The sequence below is a fragment of the Agelaius tricolor genome, unplaced genomic scaffold (genome assembly GCF_023055355.1).
Source record: "Agelaius tricolor isolate 1412-34295 unplaced genomic scaffold, bAgeTri1.0.p SCAF_3, whole genome shotgun sequence".
In the NCBI taxonomy this organism is placed as follows: domain Eukaryota; kingdom Metazoa; phylum Chordata; class Aves; order Passeriformes; family Icteridae; genus Agelaius; species Agelaius tricolor.
In genome coordinates this window covers 37,714,338-37,736,310 of record NW_027269263.1, presented here as the reverse complement: position 1 = coordinate 37,736,310, position 21,973 = coordinate 37,714,338, and the positions used below count along the sequence as shown (strand labels likewise).

At 35.5% G+C, this 21,973-nt stretch overlaps 1 protein-coding gene across 3 annotated transcripts in view; it reads left to right on the top strand.

Moving 5' to 3' along the window:
* Nucleotides 1–21,973, top strand: part of MON2 (MON2 homolog, regulator of endosome-to-Golgi trafficking) — a 76,537-nt gene that overhangs the window by 33,083 nt on the left and 21,481 nt on the right. For 2 of the 3 annotated variants that reach the window (XM_071423521.1, XM_071423523.1), the window contains exons 16-30: nucleotides 1,126–1,230; nucleotides 1,469–1,549; nucleotides 1,637–1,710; nucleotides 1,789–1,879; nucleotides 3,036–3,137; nucleotides 5,372–5,482; nucleotides 6,160–6,335; nucleotides 9,527–9,689; nucleotides 10,207–10,500; nucleotides 11,238–11,436; nucleotides 12,753–13,381; nucleotides 16,252–16,395; nucleotides 16,920–16,937; nucleotides 17,204–17,332; nucleotides 19,275–19,465. In XM_071423521.1, coding sequence (XP_071279622.1) covers nucleotides 1,126–1,230; nucleotides 1,469–1,549; nucleotides 1,637–1,710; nucleotides 1,789–1,879; nucleotides 3,036–3,137; nucleotides 5,372–5,482; nucleotides 6,160–6,335; nucleotides 9,527–9,689; nucleotides 10,207–10,500; nucleotides 11,238–11,436; nucleotides 12,753–13,381; nucleotides 16,252–16,395; nucleotides 16,920–16,937; nucleotides 17,204–17,332; nucleotides 19,275–19,465 — 2,507 coding nt within the window. The remainder of the gene's footprint in view (nucleotides 1–1,125; nucleotides 1,231–1,468; nucleotides 1,550–1,636; nucleotides 1,711–1,788; nucleotides 1,880–3,035; nucleotides 3,138–5,371; nucleotides 5,483–6,159; nucleotides 6,336–9,526; nucleotides 9,690–10,206; nucleotides 10,501–11,237; nucleotides 11,437–12,752; nucleotides 13,382–16,251; nucleotides 16,396–16,919; nucleotides 16,938–17,203; nucleotides 17,333–19,274; nucleotides 19,466–21,973) is intronic. The other variant, XM_071423522.1, reaches the window with a different exon arrangement.

Genomic DNA, 21,973 nt, shown 5'->3' with positions numbered 1-21,973 from the left:
CAACTTGTAAGTGATCTTGCTTTGCTTAACTACTTCTTTCTGCATCTCAGTGTGTCTCAAAACCAGGCTACAGATGCACAGCATTCTTACAAATAATGGTGTAAGAATGGTGAGCTGGTCTATTGTCCTAAGGCTTTCATTTGGAACAGTCCTGGACAGTAAAGTTATCTAATTGCAAAGAATTCTTATTCTTGTTTTTTTCTGACTTCTAGTGCTGAAGTTCTTATCCATTCCACTTGGAAAACTCTGGATCCCAGCTGTGTTATGTGCATGTGTGTGAAAGTTCATTTAAGATGATGTTCATTTAAGATAGACTGATTTTTGTGGAGTGATGCAATTAAGCTGGAGTACTTGAACTTGTGTCTGAAAACAATGTGAAACTGGGAGGAGAGGGCAGTGATCAAATCAGAGAATCACAGGATGGTTTGGGATGGAAAGGATCTTAAAGATCATCTCATTCCAACCCACTTGCCATGTGCAGGGACACCTTCCACTAGACCAGCTTGCTCAAAGCCCCATCCAACCTGGTTTTGAACACTGCCAGGGATGGGGCATTGACTTCTTCCCTGGGCAACCTGTTCCAGTGAGGCTGGTGAGTTCCAGTGACTCACCAGCCTCAAAGTAAAGATTTCTTTCCTAATACTGAAACCTGTTCTCTTTCAATTTGAACCCATTCCCTCTTGTACTTTCACATGCTCTTGTAAATAGTCTTGCCCTGTTTTTCCTGGAAGTTCCTTTCAGGTACTGAAAGGCTGCAGTTAGGTCATCCCTGAGCCTTCTCTTCTCCAGGCTGAACAATCCTGATTCTCCCAGCCTTTCCTCATAGGAGGGGTGTTTTACTCCTCTAAACATCTTGGTGGGCCTCCAACAGATCGATGTCCTTCCAGTGTTGGGGACTGCAGAGCTGGATGCTGCACTCAAGTACTCATATTCAGCTTCACCAAGATAAGGCTGAGAGAAGAAGTAGAAATACTGAACTACTTCTCTAAAATAATATATTTCAGTAGTGCAAACAAAATGTAATTTTGAGGCACTTCAGTAAAAATTGGAGGTTTGCTAGAAACACTATAATTATTAATGATAAAAATTGGATGGCTGTTTGGTTGTTGTTTTTTTTTTTTGTAGCTGACATCAAAAAATATCCAGTGTATGAGGACATTACTCAACCTAGCTCACTTCCATGGAGCTGTTCTTGGTACATCGTGGCAACTTGTCCTGGCTACCCTTCAGGTAATATTTCCTGTGAGGAAATATTTATGCCTTGCTGTTATGCCTTGGTGTTTTGCTATAATTTGGTTTTCGATTGCTCAGTGGGCAATAGAAGAAGCTTTCAGTCTTCTCATGGTGTTCTGTGAATTGCCTTGAATAAGTACTGTAGCTGTTTTCTCTTGAGTTCTGTTTGGTGGCTAGCTTGACTACCGTGCTAATTTCTTCTCTGCCTGAAAAATGATCCTTCTGTATTTTTCAGCATCTTGTGTGGATTCTGGGACTGAAGCCTAGTGTTGGGGGTGCATTAAAACCTGGGAGAGCTGTGGAAGGGCCAAGCACAGTAAGTATGATTGTTTGTTTTGCAGTTAATGATTGCATATTATTTTCTGTTACAATCTGTAAGATACATTTCTGTCTTTTATTCAAGGTTCTGACTACAGCGGTTATGACTGATCTGCCATCTATATCCAGTATGATTTCAAAGCTTTTTGAAAACTCACAGTAAGAAACCTTATCTTGTAATTAAAATAATATCTGTATATCAAAGTTGACAGTGTTTTGATAGCAGTTATTTTTCAGGTACCTTGATGATGTGTCTTTACATCACTTAATAAATGCCCTTTGCTCCTTGTCCCTGGAAGCCATGGATATGGCCTATGGAAACAATAAGGTATAAAAAAGTTGTTTATTTTTTTAGATGTTTTTATGAAGCAGGCAGAAGACTTGTACATTTATTCTTTAATTAATTATTCCTAACACTAAAACCAGTAATACCTTTGATGCTAGATTAAAAAATAAAATATGAACCAGAGAAGGTCTTTTTTTTAATGGTTCATACAGTTACTACATTCTCTGAACATCCTCACTGCATTCCTGTGCTTTTTAAGGAACGTCATGTGTTTCCATTAATAAGGTTGTGGGTGGATGAAACTTTTAAAAGCCCATGTAATTTCAGAGGTTATGGATGCTGAGTAGCACAGTATGTTCGGTGAGATGTTCATTTTCATTTCAATTTTCTCTTACAATGTACTTCAGAGAAAGCCTGACAGTTAGGTATTTAAAAACCTGGTAAGTCATATTTACTTGGGAAAGCATAGTTAGTAATCATGTTGGCTTCAGTAAACAACCTTTATCCCAGAAAGATTGAATATATATTCTCCTAGTCATAATCTTATCCCAGAGGAGAGTTTCTAAAGCTTGTCCTTAATCTGTTACACTAGAGATAATTAAGGCAGAGAACAGGTTTTATAATATTTTGCTATTACAGCAACAAAGAATGAATTTAATAAGCAAAGTTTGTGTTTAAAAGCAGTTGAAAATTAGAGTAAGAAATCAGCAGAAATGGGAAGAGATAATGATTTCAGTGCAACAGTCATTTTGACTATATGTTGATTTAAAAAAAGTAAAATTGAATGAAGCTTATGACAAATATTTGCAGATACATTTGATGAATGCAAAATGTATCATATTCCTGCAGAGCATTCATGAAGCCGATGAAAGCTAAATAATTAGGGTATTATGAACTGAAACATTGCAGATTTTGTCACGTCTGTGTAGTTTGAAGAGTTGCATGGGCAGAAGCTGTTGTGCTGGGCAGTCACAGCCGGTCGGAGGCAGGGGCTGTGCCGGGCGAGCTCGCACGGGGCCGTCAGTGCTCGGTTTCTGTCAGCCGGCTGCCCCCGTGTGGCCGCTCTGCGGCACTGCGCTGGCCGCGCGGGCTCCCGGCCTCCGCGGAGCGAGCGGCACCGCGGCTTAGCAATTACCCCCAGCAAAACGCCTTATTGCAGCTACCTCCGAGTCACCTGCTCCAACTCCATTTCTTTTAGGAACCATCACTTTTTGCTGTTGCTAAATTACTGGAAACGGGACTAGTTAACATGCGCAGGATTGAGATTCTTTGGAGACCTCTGACCGGTCATCTTCTGGAGGTAACTAATGGCTTTTTATCACTTGTACTAGAATTTAGTTTGTATTAATGAAAATCTTGTGGAACTACATTGTTAATGTGTAATTAAAAAAAAATCTAAATAATAATTGTATATTTTCCTTTAGGCACTTTATTGTTGCAACTTGAATGCATTATGGTTTGGATTTAAAAGTGAATTTATTATATTTCAATTGCAATATTTTAATATCTCTTGGTAACTTTCTCTTTATGGTGCTGTCACTCTTTATATGGTTTTGACACAGCAGTGTTTAAAAAGATCAAGTAATTATACTTCACATATTTGTTCTAATTAAGGTAGCGCAAATTTACTGATTCACACAGTACAAATATTTAGGATGATTCTGAGATAGAATCTTCCTAGAATTGAAGCCAGAAGATTTATTAAGAAAGGGTTGTTTATTGGTTTGTTTTTTTAATATTTAAGCTAACTTCTGATTGCTTTCTTTGAGAGAATACTGTTCAAGTATAAAAATGTATATAACAATCCTGTTGCAATTTTTTTAGTATTTTAGTATTTTAACTTCAACATGAAAAATATACTTTACGAAGGGAAAAAACCTTACATTTTGAATTGAAAACTCAAAACAGGTGACTGAATGTAACTGTAGTTTTAGTTCTCCATATAGGAGAATAAAATGTAAGAAAATAATGTAATTCTCTATATAGGAGAATAAAATGTAAGAAAAGGGTTTGTTTCAGAGTGGGTAAAGGAGAAGGCTTTTCTTCCTCATAATTCAGAATGTATCAGATACTTCCTTAGCACCAGTGCATTGTTTCAACCAGTATCAAGGATTGGCCATATCTTTTTATGGAAGCCACATTTTGCTTTATCTAGAAAAAAAATAGATACTTCTGGGTTTAAAGACTTAAAGCACAGGCATCTCTTTCTCTTGTTTATTTTTTGCCCTGCAAAACAATAAGGTTCACCGTCCACATCCTAAGACTGTTTCCATCTAGGGAGCAGTCTGTTTCAGTCTGTTACCCATGCAGTGCAGATAATCTGCCACTGTTTTGTAGGAAGTACAGAGTCTTTCATTTTCTTTCAAAGTGTACTGCCTTATTTCCTTTTAAACCTAAGTTGTTGAGGTACAATAAGGAAGGAGGAAACATCAGCTATGATTCAATTAAACACAACCTGAGGGAATAGCTTGTTCCCTGGTTCTGGAACTGGTCATCTGGACAGAATCAGAGCATGAAGTACTTCAAATTTTCTCTTCTTATTTTATATAAAATTTTTTAAATGTAATTAAATCAGGAGAGTGGCTATTTCTTGTCCACATTTTTAAATGTTAAGCTATCTCTTTTACATTGTTCACCTTTTCAGTTTGGCTAGTGGTTGAGAGGAGAATGGTCCACCAATAAAAAGCATCAGCCTTCTTCATGAAACTGCCTTGGACTTGACTCTGGGTTCTCACACCATCAGAGCTAGGGCTGGAAGAGGGGGTGGGAATAATTATGGAGTGGTCAATGAAACTGTACACTTCCCATATTAGTGTGAGGGTAATGTATTAGATACAGCACAGTTCATACAAGCTATCTAAGAAATGAATATGCACAATGTTTGTAATTTTTATATTCTAAAAAACCAATTAGAAAAGTTGTTAGGTTTAGAGAACCTAGAGACAAAGAGAAATGAAGATACGCATTTGAAACTCAAGTTTAAAGATGCTCACTATTGTTTTGTCAAGTTTTTAAATAAAGGGAGTGTGAGGTTTATTTTGTCTTCAATATGTAGTTACTTTTTGTATTTGAGAATATAGAAGACTCTTTCTTTGTTGGCTACTGTCATGCTCCTCACTTGATTATGTTAAGCAGTGTGTGAAAATTCCAATTTTGTAGCTTTAGGTTAAGTTAAACCTCTTAGGCATTTGTTGAAGGGTTGTTTGGTGCTTTTTAATCAGTCATTATCAGAATTAGCAGTTAGTTTATTCATTTTGGAAAATTTATTTACTTGAATTATATATGTAATTTTCATTATGTTTCCTTCTGTGTCTTTCTCTGCTTCCTATTGCTTCCTTATTCAGAAGGTATGTCTATCCAAAAGATAAATTTCTTTTTTTACTCTGAAGCCAAATTTTACCATTTAGAAATCTATTGTATTATTCTTATACTATTGTATGTACATTCTAATATAATTAAAATACCAGTTTTTAATGTATTATATATGTTGGTTAAATAAAAGTGTCTTTAAACAAAACATTGGTGTGTTTTCAGGTCTGTCAGCATCCCAACTCCAGAATGAGAGAATGGGGAGCAGAAGCTTTAACTTCTCTCATTAAAGCAGGACTGACATTCAGACATGATCCTCCATTATCTCAAAACCAGGTAAAGTAAGTTTAAAAGCAGATGCTTTCCTCCTTCATTTTTAAAGTAGCTTTGCTATTAAGTATATAAAGTCAGTGGCTGTAACACTCAGTTGTAGCTATTGTGGACCATCACATGCATTGTAATGAACAATCCTCTTTCATTTTTCAAATACCTAACTAAGAGTGATGCTTGCCTATTATGTCCATTTCTTAGAACAAATTATGGGTCACCCCCATGAGTGCAAAGCAACTACAAAATGTTTAGTAGTATATATGTGATTGATTCTGTGGCAGGTAGAAAATGTGTTTTATCTAACCTTCTAAATTACAGCAGTTCAATCCATGATTAATAAAATATTCTAATATTTTTACTGATAGTCATTGGATATTTTTTCCGTGGTCTCTTGAGGAAGCTAAGTGTAGCCCTGCTGAGTAAACATAAAAGTTGCATGACACTTTTTATGCAACTGTAGTAGCATCTGTAGCTGCTTCCTGAGGAACCTGGAGAACAGGAGCCAGGTAAGTAGGTTTTCTGCAAAGACCCTTTATGGTCTGAATTTGAGCATTTTGTGAGTGAGCTACTGAGTTAATTCAATGAGTCTTTAATTTGTACTGGATGTTTTGACTCATACATAAAAATACTTAAGAATCAGTTAAATGTTAGCATCCTTAATATACTTTACTGTTTACTTTTAGAGACTGCAGTTGCTTTTATTGAATCCACTAAAGGAGCTGTCAAACATTAGTCATCCTGATATCAGGATCAAGCAGTTGGAGTGTGTGCTACAGATTTTACAGAGTCAGGGTGACAGCCTAGGACCTGGTTGGCCATTGGTGCTTGGAGTCATGGGGGCAATCCAAAGTGATCAGGGGTAAGTGGTGGAAATAAAATTTTAAACTCATGTAAGGTAAGAACAGTAGAAAAAATTCTGCTTGTATTTTTGTACTTTAATAGCCACTTCAATAATCATAGTTTCAATGTAATTTTCGGCTTGTGAAAAATTTTACTCAACAAAAGTACACTTTTTAATTCATCTTGAAGCACACTTTGTTTTACTGAATTAATCTTCCAAAAGACCAGAATATTATTCCACTCTATATTCTCCTATAGTCAGCATGCAGTATACACTCAGTGTGCCATTTCATTTGATCTTGACCATCTGGTGGACACATCTCTCTGTTGCTTGCCAATACTTCTGTGTGAATCAGCTCTCGCTCAGTTTATCTATTGTTTCTTCTTAAATCTTCTACTAGTCTCTAGTGTGTGTTTTCTTCTGATAGCTCTCTCTTTTTCTTGAAGCCTTCGTGCCTAAATGGTTGCTGGTAGCAGAAGGATGGAAGATTATTTACTGGCTGAGGGCGAATCCCTTGACTTAGACAATTGACTCTGTTGCCAGCAGAGGTGGACTTGTTCTCTGCCCACAAGGGAAAGTGAGAGATGAAGTTGCAATGAGTATTTTTGAAATGAGCAATGAATTGAACATCTGCCTTTGTAACTGTAAGCACCAAGAATTATACCCACACACTCAAACCATATGTATTGGTTTTTTAGGTGCTAGTCAAGACTAGCAGCAGGATAGGTCATCACATAATTCTAGTGTCAGTAGAATTCTCCTTGGCATAGCTCTCCTTTTGTCTCACCTTAGCTTTAGTCTTCTGGTCATATAAAAACCTAAAGCCCCTTCAAATGCTTGAAGGATTTTGCTCTTGGACCAGTATTGTTTGCATTTTCAGTAATACCTACCAAAATTCCCAAGCATTTTGGCATTCTTCATTGTGAGCATCCTCTTTTTTGTAATTAAGCTTCATTTGGTAGTTGTTGTTTCCACACTTGGTGCAATGTGTTCCTGCATGCCTTTTGATTTTCACTGTTGTTAGTGATGGATGAGAACCACCACAAATTCCTTCTCAAGACAGTCTTCAGATCCCATTAAATCTCAAACCCATATCTCACTGGCTGATATCTCAAGATGTTACTAACATCTTGTGTTATATCTTAGTCTCCTCCACAAAGTATATGGAATAATCTACTTCACCTACATGTTTGTAGCACTATTTGTCCCCATCATATTAAGTAAAGTAGGAAAAAAAAAAAGCATATCTCCTTTTCCTTCAGAAAAAACTTAATTTTTTTACCTAAGTTACAGCTGTGAGTACTAGGTGCAGATGCTATTATTGTACTTTAAATATTAACTTACTGACCACAAGACTTTATTCACAACTGTCTTCCCTCTGATCGGTGAACATCCTGGATTCCAGGACAGAGTCCATTTATCTTCCTGAAGAACTGCTTTCCAGGCTTTTATAAAAACAGAAAATGCTGTTTTGATAATCAAAAACCATACTTTGGTCACTTCTGGATTGTACAGTAATATCCTGCCAAACAAAAGGAAGCCTGTCTTTGAAGTCTTTTTCAGTGGAAAGCCTCTGTTTGTTTTAAGCATAGATAAAGCCCTACACAATCTTAAGATTTCTCACTGAGCTAAGTTTCTTCTATTTATAGTTACCTTTTCGTGGTCACCTGTAACACCAAGGACAGTTTCACAATTTGAAGAGTTGTATCACTGTTACTACTTGCATGAGGGGACTTTAAAACCTTTCTTCAAGCACATAGCAGTGTGGGACCTTAATTTGGAAAAACTGTTCTGAATTTGTTCTTGTAGCCTTGCATTTGAAGTTTAGAAAGACAGGTTACTTTCGCATTAGCTCAGTACTTCAGAATGAGTAGGGGAACTATACTTTGATTTCCTGCCTCCTTCTCTTTTCTCTTAGAGTCCTTGAGGGTCACATACCTCTGAAACTATGTACTGGAGGGGGAACTGCAGCAGTTTTGGTTCTATTTCACTTTATAGACTCCTCTAATGAGTATGAGGGAAAGTATTGTTTGAGTTTTTTCTCCATAGCAATGATAAATACTTTGATCTTACATGGTAGGATGGATGTTTCTCTGCAGTATTCATCATATTAGAGAACTATTAGTTAAATCATTACTGTCCATGTGAAGTTTCTTGTATATTCCTCTGGTTTCTGTATCATGTTGGCTGTTACAATACAGTGGAAATGACCCACATCTGATTTTGATTTAGGATTAATAAAAAAAAATTCATTTGTAATTTTGAAATAGGTAACTGACATGTCTATAGTCTGAAATTTTTTCTCAGGACGTATATCCTGAAGGACACCAAGTTTCTGTGTTACAAAGCTTTGAAGTTATTTCTGTTGTACATTAAACATTGAAAAAACCCTGCAGTGAAATTTAAATGCAGCTTCCCTATTTATGTTACCTACACTCCACCACTCCTTTTGATGCCTTTATTTTGTCTCTCACTGAACAAGATTTTAGTTGCAAATGGCCTTGCTCTTCTGAGAACTCCTTCTTGCAAACCTTTTCCGTACTATATTTTTATGTTTGTATTCAGAATCAAATTCTGAAGGCAAAGTAATTATTAAGGATCTATTTAAGGGTAGATATTTTGAAAAGTTTTTGTCTGATATAATGTAGTATTGAAGCAAGTAAGACTACGATTATATTAGTGTGCATCTTTCCTAATAAATAAAAAAAAATTTTGCCCACTTGTTCGGTATACCTTGAAGTAATTTGTAACTGCTGATATGAGAAACTCTTCAGAACAGCTTGCTCTTTGGAAGATTATCATGCTTAAATTAAGCTTGTCTTTTTTTTTTTTTTGGTCCATTGTGGCTTTTTTCTAATGTTCTGGCTAACACATTTGAACTAACAAGCCTTAGAACTCTAAAACAGAGAAATGGACTTCATTATGTAAAGTTAACTAAGGACCACTGGAAAGCTTAAACTTCCAACTCCACTAGGTAGTTAACATGGACTAAACTACTTCGTCAGAATTTTAAGCTTCAACTTAAAATTATATCTCAAAAACCCCATTTAAAGTGGTGCAAATTCTTCTCAAAAACATTAATTTCATTTTTTCTTTTTGTATTTAATAATGCTATCTCCTGAGGTACTGTATTCAAAATATTTCCATGCTCTTGAAGAAATGTGAAATGAGTGTGTGTGTGTGCTTTGTTTTCATTTTGTTTTTTTAAGAGAGTCCTTAATACGGACTGCATTCCAGTGTCTTCAGCTGGTTGTGACCGACTTCCTTCCTACCATGCCATGTACTTGTCTGCAGATAGTTGTTGAAGTTGCAGGAAGCTTTGGACTTCACAATCAAGAGCTAAATATTAGCTTAACTTCAATTGGTTTGCTGGTGAGTTTTTTATTAACCTACAGTGATGCTGCTTCAGGCTTTCATTTTTGCTTTTCTTTTTTAATGAAAACTTTTCTGTAGCCAGTTATACAAATGAAAACCACAATGTAGCTTTTTGGGTTCTTACTGAACTCCCATGCTGTCATTTGGAATCGTAGGTAAATTGAGTGAGCACATCTTACCTTTAATCTCCATGATTCCTGCCTTACTAAAAGAAATAACATTGCATTGCAAGCATGTTCATCAGTATCTTATTTTTAATACATTTTTTTACAGACAAATGTACTAAAATGATGAGTTCATTCTTCATAACAGGAACCTAAAAGCTGAGAAAAAAGAGTAATTTTTGGACCTTGCAAAATTTATGTGCTGATCTTACTTCACCAGTGTAGGGAAATTAATATCTTGATGTACTTTGCAAAATACTTTGTGAAAATAAGAGACAATTTATTTCATGAACATTAAAGCATTACCCTATTTTTATTGTACAACACCATATGTCTTATTTATTTTGTAGTGGAATATTTCAGATTATTTTTTCCAAAGAGGTGAAATAATTGAAAAGGAGCTAAACAAAGAAGAAGCAGTGTTGCAGAAACAGGCAGAAGAAAAGGGGGTGTTGCTGAACAGACCTTTCCATCCTGCATCACCATTTGACTGTCTTTGGTTATGCCTGTATGCCAAACTTGGAGAGCTGTGTGTGGATCCCCGACCTGCAGTTAGAAAGAGCGCAGGGCAGACATTGTTTTCTACTATTGGTGCTCATGGAACTTTGCTGCAACATTCAACGTGGCACACAGTAATATGGAAGGTATGATGTGTAAGCTTCCTCTGAAGGTTTTGTAAAGAGCATTTACGTTTTATTAACCATTAACCATTTACCATTTAATAACCACATCATTTAGATAATTTATTAAGACTTTTAAAAGATAACATAAGATGGCAGAAATCTAATCTCTTGGGTTTTGGGAATGTTTTTTATACTTTGTCTTCTCTGGCCTTTAAAGCCTCTTCTAAAATACAATTTTAATATCCTAATAATTTATTTTTTACTCAGGAGTTTGATAAAAAGATGGTGTCTTTCTTACAAGAATGACTTATCTTTTGTGTGAAAAGGGAGATGTTTGAGGGTCATGTGACAGGGCTGATCTGGTATTGGATAGAGCTTTGCTTTGCATTCTGTTTTGGATCTATCAGAAGGCTGTGTTCTAAGTCATGGTTGTGTTTGTTGTGCTTTATGGAAACTTTGGGCTATATTTGAACCTGCCTGTTGTACCTGTGAAGTGTCTGAGATCCACTGGTTTTAGCGTTCTCCTGGTGCTGACAGTGTTCTTGGTGGGTTTGAGTGTCCTATTTCCAGCCTTCCTCAAGTGGCCATCAGTTGACTGATTGTTAATCTTGACTGCTATGGAGACTATTTAGAACAAGGGAATTTTCAGGGTGACATAGTGACAGAAAGGATAATGAAAGAATTTGTTGGTTTACTATGAATGCAGCCATGTTATTTGAAAAGTTGCGTTTTTCCTCTTTTTTTTCTGGCTGTTACAGGTTTTATTTCACCTGTTGGATAGGGTTCGAGAATCTTCTACGACAGCTGACAAAGAGAAGATTGAATCAGGAGGAGGCAACATTCTCATTCATCATTCAAGGGATACAGCTGAGAAACAGTGGGCTGAGACATGGGTATTAACACTGGCTGGAGTTGCAAGGATATTTAACACTAGGAGATACTTACTGCAGCCTCTAGGTAAAATTTATAGATATTAAAAGACAGGGTGATAAACTTTCTTCTTTTGTATGCTCTTTTCAGTTAATGTACTGGGAAAGATGCTTAGCTCAATCTTAGCTCAAAAATGTTTTTTGTTGTGTCACCTCAAAAGTTATGAAAATTATGGAGTTATTAATTCATGCTTCATAGAGCCAAAAATTGTAACTACAGATTTCCTCTTCTGTATCATGGTACTTGAGATTAAATCTCAGTAGTCACAATTCAGTCCCAATTCTGGGTGCTAAATAGCTTTAAATTATAGTAGACTGACAACAATAATACTTTGTCTTTTCTTTGTTCTTGTCAGAACATGCTTTTCCTTTTATCTGTCTAAGGGAATGCCACACTTGCCTGGAACTCTTCTGTGGTATCAGTGTGTCAAATTTAACAGCACTCTGAGAACATAAAGAGAACTTACCTGTTAAGTCAGTGGAGTATTGAACATTTTCATTGTTCAGCTGTAGGTAGTAATATTTTAAAATAGCTTGGTAATTTCTACAAGGAAAAAGTGCAAAAGGAATAGAGACTGTATAGCTTATAAAGAAAAGTTCTCATTAGATTATTCTACCTTCAGCATCCTATAGTATGCAGTTAATGTATATTAACTGGATATAAGTTGTATTTCATTTTGGTCATTTGTGATATCATGTTGTAGTATCAACATATTAACAGCTAGTAAGTGTATCAGTCATTTGCAGAAATGTGGTAGAATTTAGGCTATATTAAACTTGAGTTAAAACTGAATAAAAAAATTAGAACTACTTTAATTATTCAAACCCTGTAATTAGTAATATAGAAAATTGAAGGTTAAGGCTAAATTTAATGAAAAACTCAAATGCCTCAAATGAAATCTATCCACAGTACAATTATCAGAGCATTTTAAAATCAATTCTTTATAAATGCATTGCATGAGTAATTGCATTAATTTGACCCTTAATTCCTTGTGTGGGTTTAACCCTTCTTGAAATCAACAGGCATCTGGTATGTTTAAAAATAAGAATATTTTACTGGTATGGGATGTGGTATGTGATTTTTTGCTAGCAAATTTAGCATGAACATAGGTATATTGTTTCATTCTTCATATTTATGTGTTTCTCCGTCACATTCATTCTTTCAGCTTATGGTTGAACTGATATAAAAGTCATTCAAGTGGCCACCTAATCTCTTGAAATTTCTGTGTATTAGACTAACATGTACATGAGCAGCCTTTTAGAGAGGCAGGGTGGGTGGGAATGGGAATAGGAAGCAAGTTCCAAATTGATTTTTTTTCTGTCCTCTCTCTTTTTTTTAAATAGGAGACTTTTCCCAAGCCTGGGATGTTCTTCTTGATCACATCCAGTCAGCAGCACTTAGCAAAAATAACGAAGTTTCCTTGGCTGCTCTGAAAAGCTTCCAGGAAATCCTGCAAATTGTTTCTCCTGTTCGAGACTCTGAGAAGCCTGAGACACCACCTGCCATCAATGTTTCTGTACCTTTGGTGGTAGGGACAACTACTGCCACTAGTCTTGGCAGATCATTCATGAGAACTGACTCCATAGGAGAAAGAATAGGAAGATATAATGGATCTGAACCTCCTGTAATAACAGATGAGATTGAAGATTTGAATCTTTGGTGGGCAGCCTGGAACAGCTGGTATAGGATTGGATCAGAAAGTACAAGGCCTCCAATTACTTGTGATAAATTGACTTTCATTCCCAGCCAGCCTTTTCTTACAGCTTTAATTCAGATATTCCCAGCTCTTTACCAACACATCAAAACTGGTTTCAGCATGGATGATCTCCAAAAGCTCGGTGTCATTTTGCACGGTGCTGTTTCAGTTCCAATCAGTTCAGATGCTTCCCCTTTCATCCTTCCATCTTACACTGAAGCAGTTCTGACAAGTTTACAGGAAGCAGTGCTTACAGCTTTAGATGTTTTACAAAAGGTAATCATGCAACTTCTAGTGTGTGAAAGGTAAACTACAGTGTGTGCTACTTTTACTCTATAGAACTATAGTGGGGTGATTTAAACAAGATTTAAAAAATTATTTTTAATTGCACAGTGTGTTGTATTTTAACAATCAGATCTCCATTCCTGCTGCAGAATAGATGAAAGTATTGAAAGGAATGGTGTAATCTTTATGAAATGTGCTTTGCTTGATTGCAGAAGTACCTTAAGTGTTGTGCTGTGTTTGTAGCCATTCATGTGTCCATCTAACATTGAAGTACTGTTGATACTGAAGGTCTGTACATGGAGATGGAGGAGCAGTCCCACAAACAGTGTTCCACATGATGTCCAGGTGCTGCCATGAACAGTCTAGAAAGAACAGCAATTATGAGAACTTACAGTTCACACAAAGCATAAAATATAGAAGGTTCTCTGGCAGATTACCTACATTCTGGACTCTTAATAATCAGATATTTAAGGAAAATGCTGCATCTCTGCTTAAGAAATTCTTACTATAGAACTCATGCTCAAAGAGCACCCTTCATGCAAGTAAATCTATAAACAACAAATGAGGGTGCTCTTTCTCTGAAAGCCAAAAAAAAAAAGAAAATAACGCTGCTTGTTTCTTTCTTTTTGCAGTGGTAACATATCTCCTTGCAAAATTCAGTGCTCATTCACATAACTTATTTATTCAAAAGAAGCAGAGTTGATCATGAATTAAATAATGCATTTATATTGAGCACTACTTTAAAAAAACACCCCCCTCCCCCCCCAAAATAAAGCCCCCACAAACTTACTTGGGAAATGCCAGAATTAAAATATCCACATGACCTGACTTCATTTCCTTTGGGATTTCATGTTAGGACTACTTTGCTTAACATGTGGTCATGTATCCCCCTGGCTGCTGTCAGGATCCTGCCCCATTTAGCTCATGAAACACATGGTGGCTGACAAATGAGCAGCAATTCAGTGTCTTGTTTTCTCTTTTGTGTAGTGTGAGGTGATTAATCTCAGCCACCCCTTTAGCTGATGGTTCTAACAAAAATTCATTCATGTATTTTGAAAACAGAGGTATAAGAATAGCATCATAAAAAGGCTTGGGTTGGAAGGAACCTTAAAGATCATCTAGTTCCAACCACCCCTGCTATGAAAATGCTATGGAGTGAATTATTTTGTTTAAATTTCAATTCAATTGGATAGAAGTTGGTATTGAATCTCAGTTTTGTGTGGGGGTGTGTAAATAACAAAAAGTTTTAAAACCAGTCATGTCTGCATTTTCAGCCTTTTCCAGTCAGGCTTACCCTTTTTTATCCTCCCTTTTCCAGCAAGTCAGTCTAACCCAAATCCTGTTTCTCCCATTTGATCAGTCCATTTATTTATCTCAGATTTTTCTGGTTTTTAGTCTTCATATCCAGATTATGTTAGTTTCCAAAGGCTGCAGGCATTAGGGCTTTTCAAAAAAGGGGTTACAAAGTTTTAACATGGGGAAAAACTGCACATTATTATACTCTTGTGCTTGTCAAGATGTTTTAGCTAAAGGTTTCTAAACAGTAACAAAAGCCATAACTCTACATGAGGAAGTGAGACATCTCCCCTTCCCCACTCCCAGTTTCAGTGGGTTGCCATGGCAGTTACAAGCCTTTGCAAATACAGACTTCCATAAGATGGTACCTCAAACCTCCTATCCCAGCTATAGTTATGTTACTAACACAACAGCACTGAAGTTCCTAAAAACATTAATGTGTTTTTGGACATCAGTAAGTTCTGTGAAGTTGTGTGATTGCTCCTCTTGGCTGTATAAACACAGTACAGTTCACATGGCAGGGCAGCCAGCCAGTGCTGATGTGAAGCAAAGGCCATGAGTCAGATGGTTTTGCTTTAGGCCACAGTACCTTCTTCCTCTCTTGAAATCAATTGATACTCTCAGGAGTACACACAGAAAGCATTAAAGAAGTAAATATTTGCAATCTTTGAAACAAAACATTTCTCTGTGTTTGTGTGTAGGATCAGGTTCTTTGCTGATACAGGAAAACTTGGCTCAGTTCTGATTTTCTCTGAAGTTTTGGAACAACTTTGCAGTTTGAATAGCATGAAAAAAACTTAACATTTTTCAGACTGAACCCTGACTAGTTTAATAAATATATCTTATAATGTGATTCCACTAACAAAGGACAGGACACCATTGCAACTCAAGAACATGGGAATAGAAGGGAGCTTTGCACCTCTTTTCAGGCTTCCATATATTGAGTCCATTTTACACCCTTTGGTTTGTTCTTTTTATTTCTCATTAGAACTCGTCTTCTAATCTTTTACTGCTGTAGTATAGAGGGAATTGAGGTTTTTTGGTAGTGTAAGTACACTGTTCCTGAAATGTTTCCCATTTTAAAGCAAGATCATGAGTTTTAGCTATGCCAAACCATATAATTCTCATTTTATTTCTATTCCTCTCTATAAGACACTCTTTTAACTATTTTTTGAAGCCTTCTATAATTGACTTCTGAGATTTAAATGTTTATTGAAGTAGAACTTAAAGAAGATGTGGCTGAGATCTATATACAAGACTTATATAAGACTTTATTTTACTGACAAATCAAAGCAGAGTGAAGAAAAGTTATCTTTTATTGGATGAGATAGCTGTATTTACTGGACTATATATGCCCAGGTATCTTGCAACTTTATTTACTTCAATAAAGTAACAAAATGTAATTTCCTTAAACTATTGGAACTATACACAATCTTTCATACAGCAGGACTCCTGCATAGTCTTATATGGGGAGTTTTCTGTAAGAGTTCCTTGTACTGATGCAGGTGTTAAAGCAAAAACTCAAGAAATATATATTAAACTTCTTTTATCTTCTTTTGATAAAGGCTATATGTGTGGGCTCAGAAGGTATGCAGATAATGTATCCTGCAATCTTTGACCAACTACTGGCCTTTGTAGAATTTTCCTGCAAGCCTCCACAGTATGGACAGCTGGAAACAAAGCACATAGCAAATGCAAAGTATAATCAGGTAATTAATTAGAAATCTCACTCGTTTCACTTGGCTGGTTAATCCAATTCAGCTTCAGATATAGGTTGTCCAGCAAGATGCATTTGTTCAATCTGTAAAAATTTAACTGCATGTTGTGTAATAAGTTTTTTTACATGCTTTTGTTATCTTCTTTTACTCCCTTTGCATTTTTCTTTGCTTTTGTACTTCGTATTCCTTCATGTAGGAAAGGTCTGGCTTGGACACCAGACAAATGTGTCTGAATTTGTACATGAATTAATCTAAAATAATTTGTCCTACAAGAGATACTAAATTTAACACAGAGGCATGATAATTTTGAATGGAGAAAATTCCCTCAAGCTGCAGATTTTTGAATTGCACGTGCTGTAAAGAAATGGAACGTGTTCAGTAATTCTTTTTATCTGTGTACACTGCTGTTCACTTAAGCATGAGCATCTGATTCAGTGTAATCAAAGAGGTAACTATTATGTATGTATTAATTCTTCTTATTCTGTTTGTCCTGCAACACAATGGAATCACACTAGATACAACTATTTGCACCGGTGAGTTAAATTTCCTTAAAGATTGTCCTAATGTAGTTGTCTTGCTTAGACTGCAACATTTCTCCTACTGAAATGTACTTTACTTCAATGTAGAGTACATTTTCATAGCCAGACTATGTTGTATTTGCAGTTTTGTGGCTTGGACCATATTCTTAGCAAACCTTGCATGCATTAAACGGAGAGTTCAGTGCAAAACATACACTTTCTGTTCCTTAATTAATATGTTTTCACACATAATTTAGTAATTTACTAATTCCTTTTCCTAGGCGGAATGGGTGGCATTGAATTACGTACCATTTGCAGAGAGATCGTTGGAAGTTGTGGTGGACTTATACCAAAAGACAGCTTGCCACAAAGCTGTGGTAACAGAGAAGGTTCTTCAGAACATTATTAAGGTAAAAGTTTGACCTGCATGTACTCTGAATTTAATGAGCTTATACTGAAAATCATGAGTTTTATTTTCAGCTAGTGCTGACAAACACTTCCTGGGAAGCTTCAAGCTGTAGTAAACAGATGGATATTTTATGAAGATGAGCAGCAGGGAATAATTTCTTTTGAAGCTGAAAGGCTATTTATTAGTCTGTTTGTACTGTTCTTAGCTGGGTAATGTCAGCATCAGTATTTCAGTGTTAGGATAAAAATTAACAAACGTGTTAGGCCCCAAAATGTTCATCTTTGAAAGTGTTATGCACCTGAGCGTGGTAAGTAGGTGCCTTAGTAAATATGGCATTGAAGGCCAAAGCCCAGTTTCTGTAGACTGGCATAAAAACTTCAAAGGTGTATGCTCTGTTACTTTTGATTTGCTTTTAATGACTTCATGTGTCAATGCAGCTCTGAAATGTTACCTAATACACCTTATAATACATAATAAATGTACCTAATATACCTTTAAAGTGAAATTGTCAAATGCTTCACTTTTTTTGACCATTCAATTCCAGTAAAAAATTTTAGTAAATAATAGAAGTAATATTTTCCAGAAGTCTGGAAAATAAGAATGTGTCTGACCTGGCTTGTTTGCAATGAATTGGCTGACATCAGGATTTTCCGGTATAGAAATATAGAAACCTGAATGTGTTTAAAACAGATGATATTATTTGAAATCTGTTTTGAATGAAATATTTGTATTTCAAAGTTAAATAGTTGTTTTCCACTTCTGTTTTAATGGGATTGGTGGAACTGATAGAAATACTGCTTTTTTATAACATTTGCAGTTGATAACAGTGGGATCTATTGTGATATACGAAAATGCTTTTAAATTTATTTTTCATGTTTCTAAAGCCCATGTTGATTTTGGAATTAGATTTGACACATATGACCAAAAGCAGAAAAAAAAGTTCTGTTTATCTCTAGGGTTAGAGTCTAGCTGTCGTGACTTTTTGCCATAGAGAATTAATTATAATTGACTCCCTTGTAAGAGTCAGAGTGAGTCTTTCCTCCTTTTGCTTTCCTCAACTCGGAGACTGCACTTAAGGCATGGAGGGCATACATATAGTACCTGAATTTAGTCACTATGTATTTGAAATGTCAAGTAAATAATTGGTTTTCCAAGAAAACCAAAAACTTACTATCAGGTTCTAAAGTTTGACTAACAATACTAAAAAGAATGCATATACATGTAAATAGTTCATATGCCTAATTTAAAAAAATTATTAATGACTTTGTTTTATAGATACTGAAGATGACTTTCTATCTAAAAGACTTAAAATTTGCTGTACTTTCATCTGCTTCACATTTGAGTTGTATTGAAGCCTTTATCTTAGAATTTCTCTAACTGTTCTTACTTTCAAATTTCATGTGGTTTAACAGTCAATAATGACCAGATTTCTTCCAGTGTTTATGTTCCAGTGTTTAAAGTTCAACTTTACTAGGAAAAATTTAAATGCAATGAGGCTCTTTTTCTTTACTGTGGTAGCACTTGGGATGGCTTTGTAGGGACTGAATTCTCCAGAATACATTTGTGATAACAGACTGCCTGCAGTCTCTTATGTGTTAGGAAAGCCCATTTGTCAGACTTAGCAGAAATGGTGGATGGCAATACAGAAAAAGAAAATTAGTATGTGATTTCGTAGTGAAAATGATAATGGATCAATTCTGGCTTCTAACCTTGTACTTGGCTACAGACCTGTGCTTTAGCCAGCATATATATGATATATGATAAATATGATAAATTATCTTCAGAATTGCATTTGTAAAAGGCCGTCTCATATACTAGCAGAAAAGGTAGGGATTGTGTATTGCCATCTGTGACAGTGTCCTCCAAGATCTTGTGCGGAAACTTGCTGTAATCTTAGATTTCTCTGAGTAACTATAAGTTTTCTTTTGACTTTCATTTTGCAGACACTTAGAATACCTCTTAGTCTGAAGTACTCATGTCCTTCTGAAAGCACATGGAAGCTAGCTGTGTCCTCTCTTCTCAAAGTTCTCTCCATTGGACTGCCTGTTGCAAGGCAGCATGCTTCTTCTGGAAAATTTGACAGTATGTGGCCAGAGCTAGCAAATACTTTTGAAGACTTTTTATTCACAAAAAGGTAAACACAACTTCCTTTTTTTTATTTTTAAAGGAAAATAAAAAATATTCATAAGTAATTTGTTCACTGTACATGTCAGTAGAGCTATTTGATATATGAAAATTATTTTAATGAATGATGGAGAAGAGGTAACCAATCTGCCAACTTCAAAAAGCTCTACTTTTAGAAAGTAGTACAAAAAGCTTCAATCAAAAGGTGAAGTGTAAGAGCAAGAAAGAGCTCAGCTGAACTCTCAATATATGGCATAGTCTTTCTGTATGGACTCCAAGTATGTTTATTCTAGATTTGATAGAGTTGCTGATGTGTACACAATCTGTTCCTTTCTTCACTTTGAACAGAGTTACAATGGTATTTTTTCTAATTAACAGCATTAACTATATGTATTTGTCCTGAGTTCCATTATGAAAAACCCCACTTACTGTGAATTTTTGAAAATTATTTAGTACACTGCTGTTCACTTAGAAGCCCATAGTTATATTTGTTTCTACCTAAGATAAATTGACTGCACCTTAATAATTAACCACACTTTATTTATTATACTCTTTGAAAAGTGTAGTTAAATAGTCATATTTAAGACTATAAAGATGGATAGATTCCTCTCAAGAATGAAACACAGTCTCAGTCTACAATGGGCAGGCTGAGGAAGTCCAGAAGTGAAAAATAGTAATGATCAGAGACAGACAGTTTAATCACAGAATCATAGAATGGTTTGAGTTGGAAAGGCTCTTAAAGATCATCTAGTTCCAGACAGCCTGCCATGGGCAGGACACCCTCCACTAGACCAGGTTGCTCAGATCCCCATCCAGCCTGGCCTTTGATCTGTTTGTTCAAATAAAAGACTACAACATTAGCAAAACATTGTAAATTTTCAGAATATAATAAAAGCTTGCTTCAGAGAAGAATTTTTTTTGTCCCTTGGCAATGGGTAAAAACTTGTTTCAGTACAGCAAAGATTTTCTAGGTTAGACACTAAGAGAATCATTTACTCTAAGGAAGGTTAGGTATTTTAGATAATTGCTTAGGAGTGGTATGGAATTTCCATCTTCTGTAAACATCTGTGGACAAGCATCTTTTAGGAGTAGTTTAAGTATATCTAATAGTGTTTTAGAATAAAGAACAAGGTGAAAAGAAAAATATTTTCAGTAACAAATAAATCTTTCTTTTGAACAGAAAACAGTAAGGTTCTTCAGTGCCTTACACTAATATGCTGTGTGTTTAGTTTTGAAATACACAAAAGTCAGCAACCAAACACAGCTGTATTTACTAATGATGGATAAATACCAGCTTGCCCAAAACAAACAGGCAAACAAAAAAAAAAACCAATGAAAATTTATTTTAGAGACACATGTGTCACTAGTGGAAATGCATAATAATGAATGAGTTTGGAATATCATCAATAGGATTACCATCCATAGAAAGGCAATCAGGTGAAAAATCTTCCTGTTGTTTTTGCATTTCCTTGAAAAAATAATTCTGTTAAGTAGGAGGACCTTAAAATAGAAAAGGTCATCCATGATGGCATAAAAGGCACTTCAATCATCCAAGTTTTTGTTTTATGCTTCACTGCTTCTTTAATGTGAAATAATCCTTGCAGTATCTTGCTTGGTTTTCTTTTCAGCTGCAGTTAGTATTCTTGCTTCCATTCTGAGACAGGCAGTCCACATCAGTTAACACTCTATAATCTCTATCATTGTTGGGTGATCAGAATTCAAATGAAGGTTTTTCAGGTTATTGTAGAAGAATGTATGTTCACTTAAAAGTTGCTTTGGAAATACATATTACTATTTGTTGTAATTTAATTATTCCTAAATATTTGCAAAGCAAATTAAACATTTCTGTTTTGCATATTCTTAGCTGAACAAGACTAGTACTACTACAGCTTCTTGGTATTAATTGGTCATAAATTCAGGGAAGCAAAATTATCTCAGCTCTTTAGTGTAATTCAGGATAGTCCACGATCATCTGCATGACTTTTTGGCCAAATCTGTTTGTCTATAACAAATGTGTTTAATTTACAGTGAGCGAAATATACTTTACTTGAATATTATTTCAAACGTAGAAATTTCATCTTAATGTGTTGCTTGCTAGAAACTATTACTCTTTATGTTAATTCTAATACCTTTTTTCATTTATCATGTATGGACAAATACTCTCTGGAGTCAGAAGAAAAAATAGTACTTGTGTGAATATTTATGATGCCTTATGATGTCTGTCTTGACTGAAGTCTGGTTTTGCCTCTTAAATTATAGTATACACTCTGGTTGCTAAACATACAAAATGTGTTTTAGAGAAAATTTTTTCATCCTAATTAAAGGTGTCTTTAGAAAAGTGTAGGAAACTTTTTTTTTCACTTAGAAACTTTAAAGTTTAAATTAATTTAAAGCACTAAAAATAGGCCGATATATTGTAGAACCTCATGGCTACAGCAAGATAATTTGACCTGTTAGTGTAATTAATGGCCACTATCATTACGCTTTCCAGGCTTCTTGTGAGTAGATTAATTTTGCT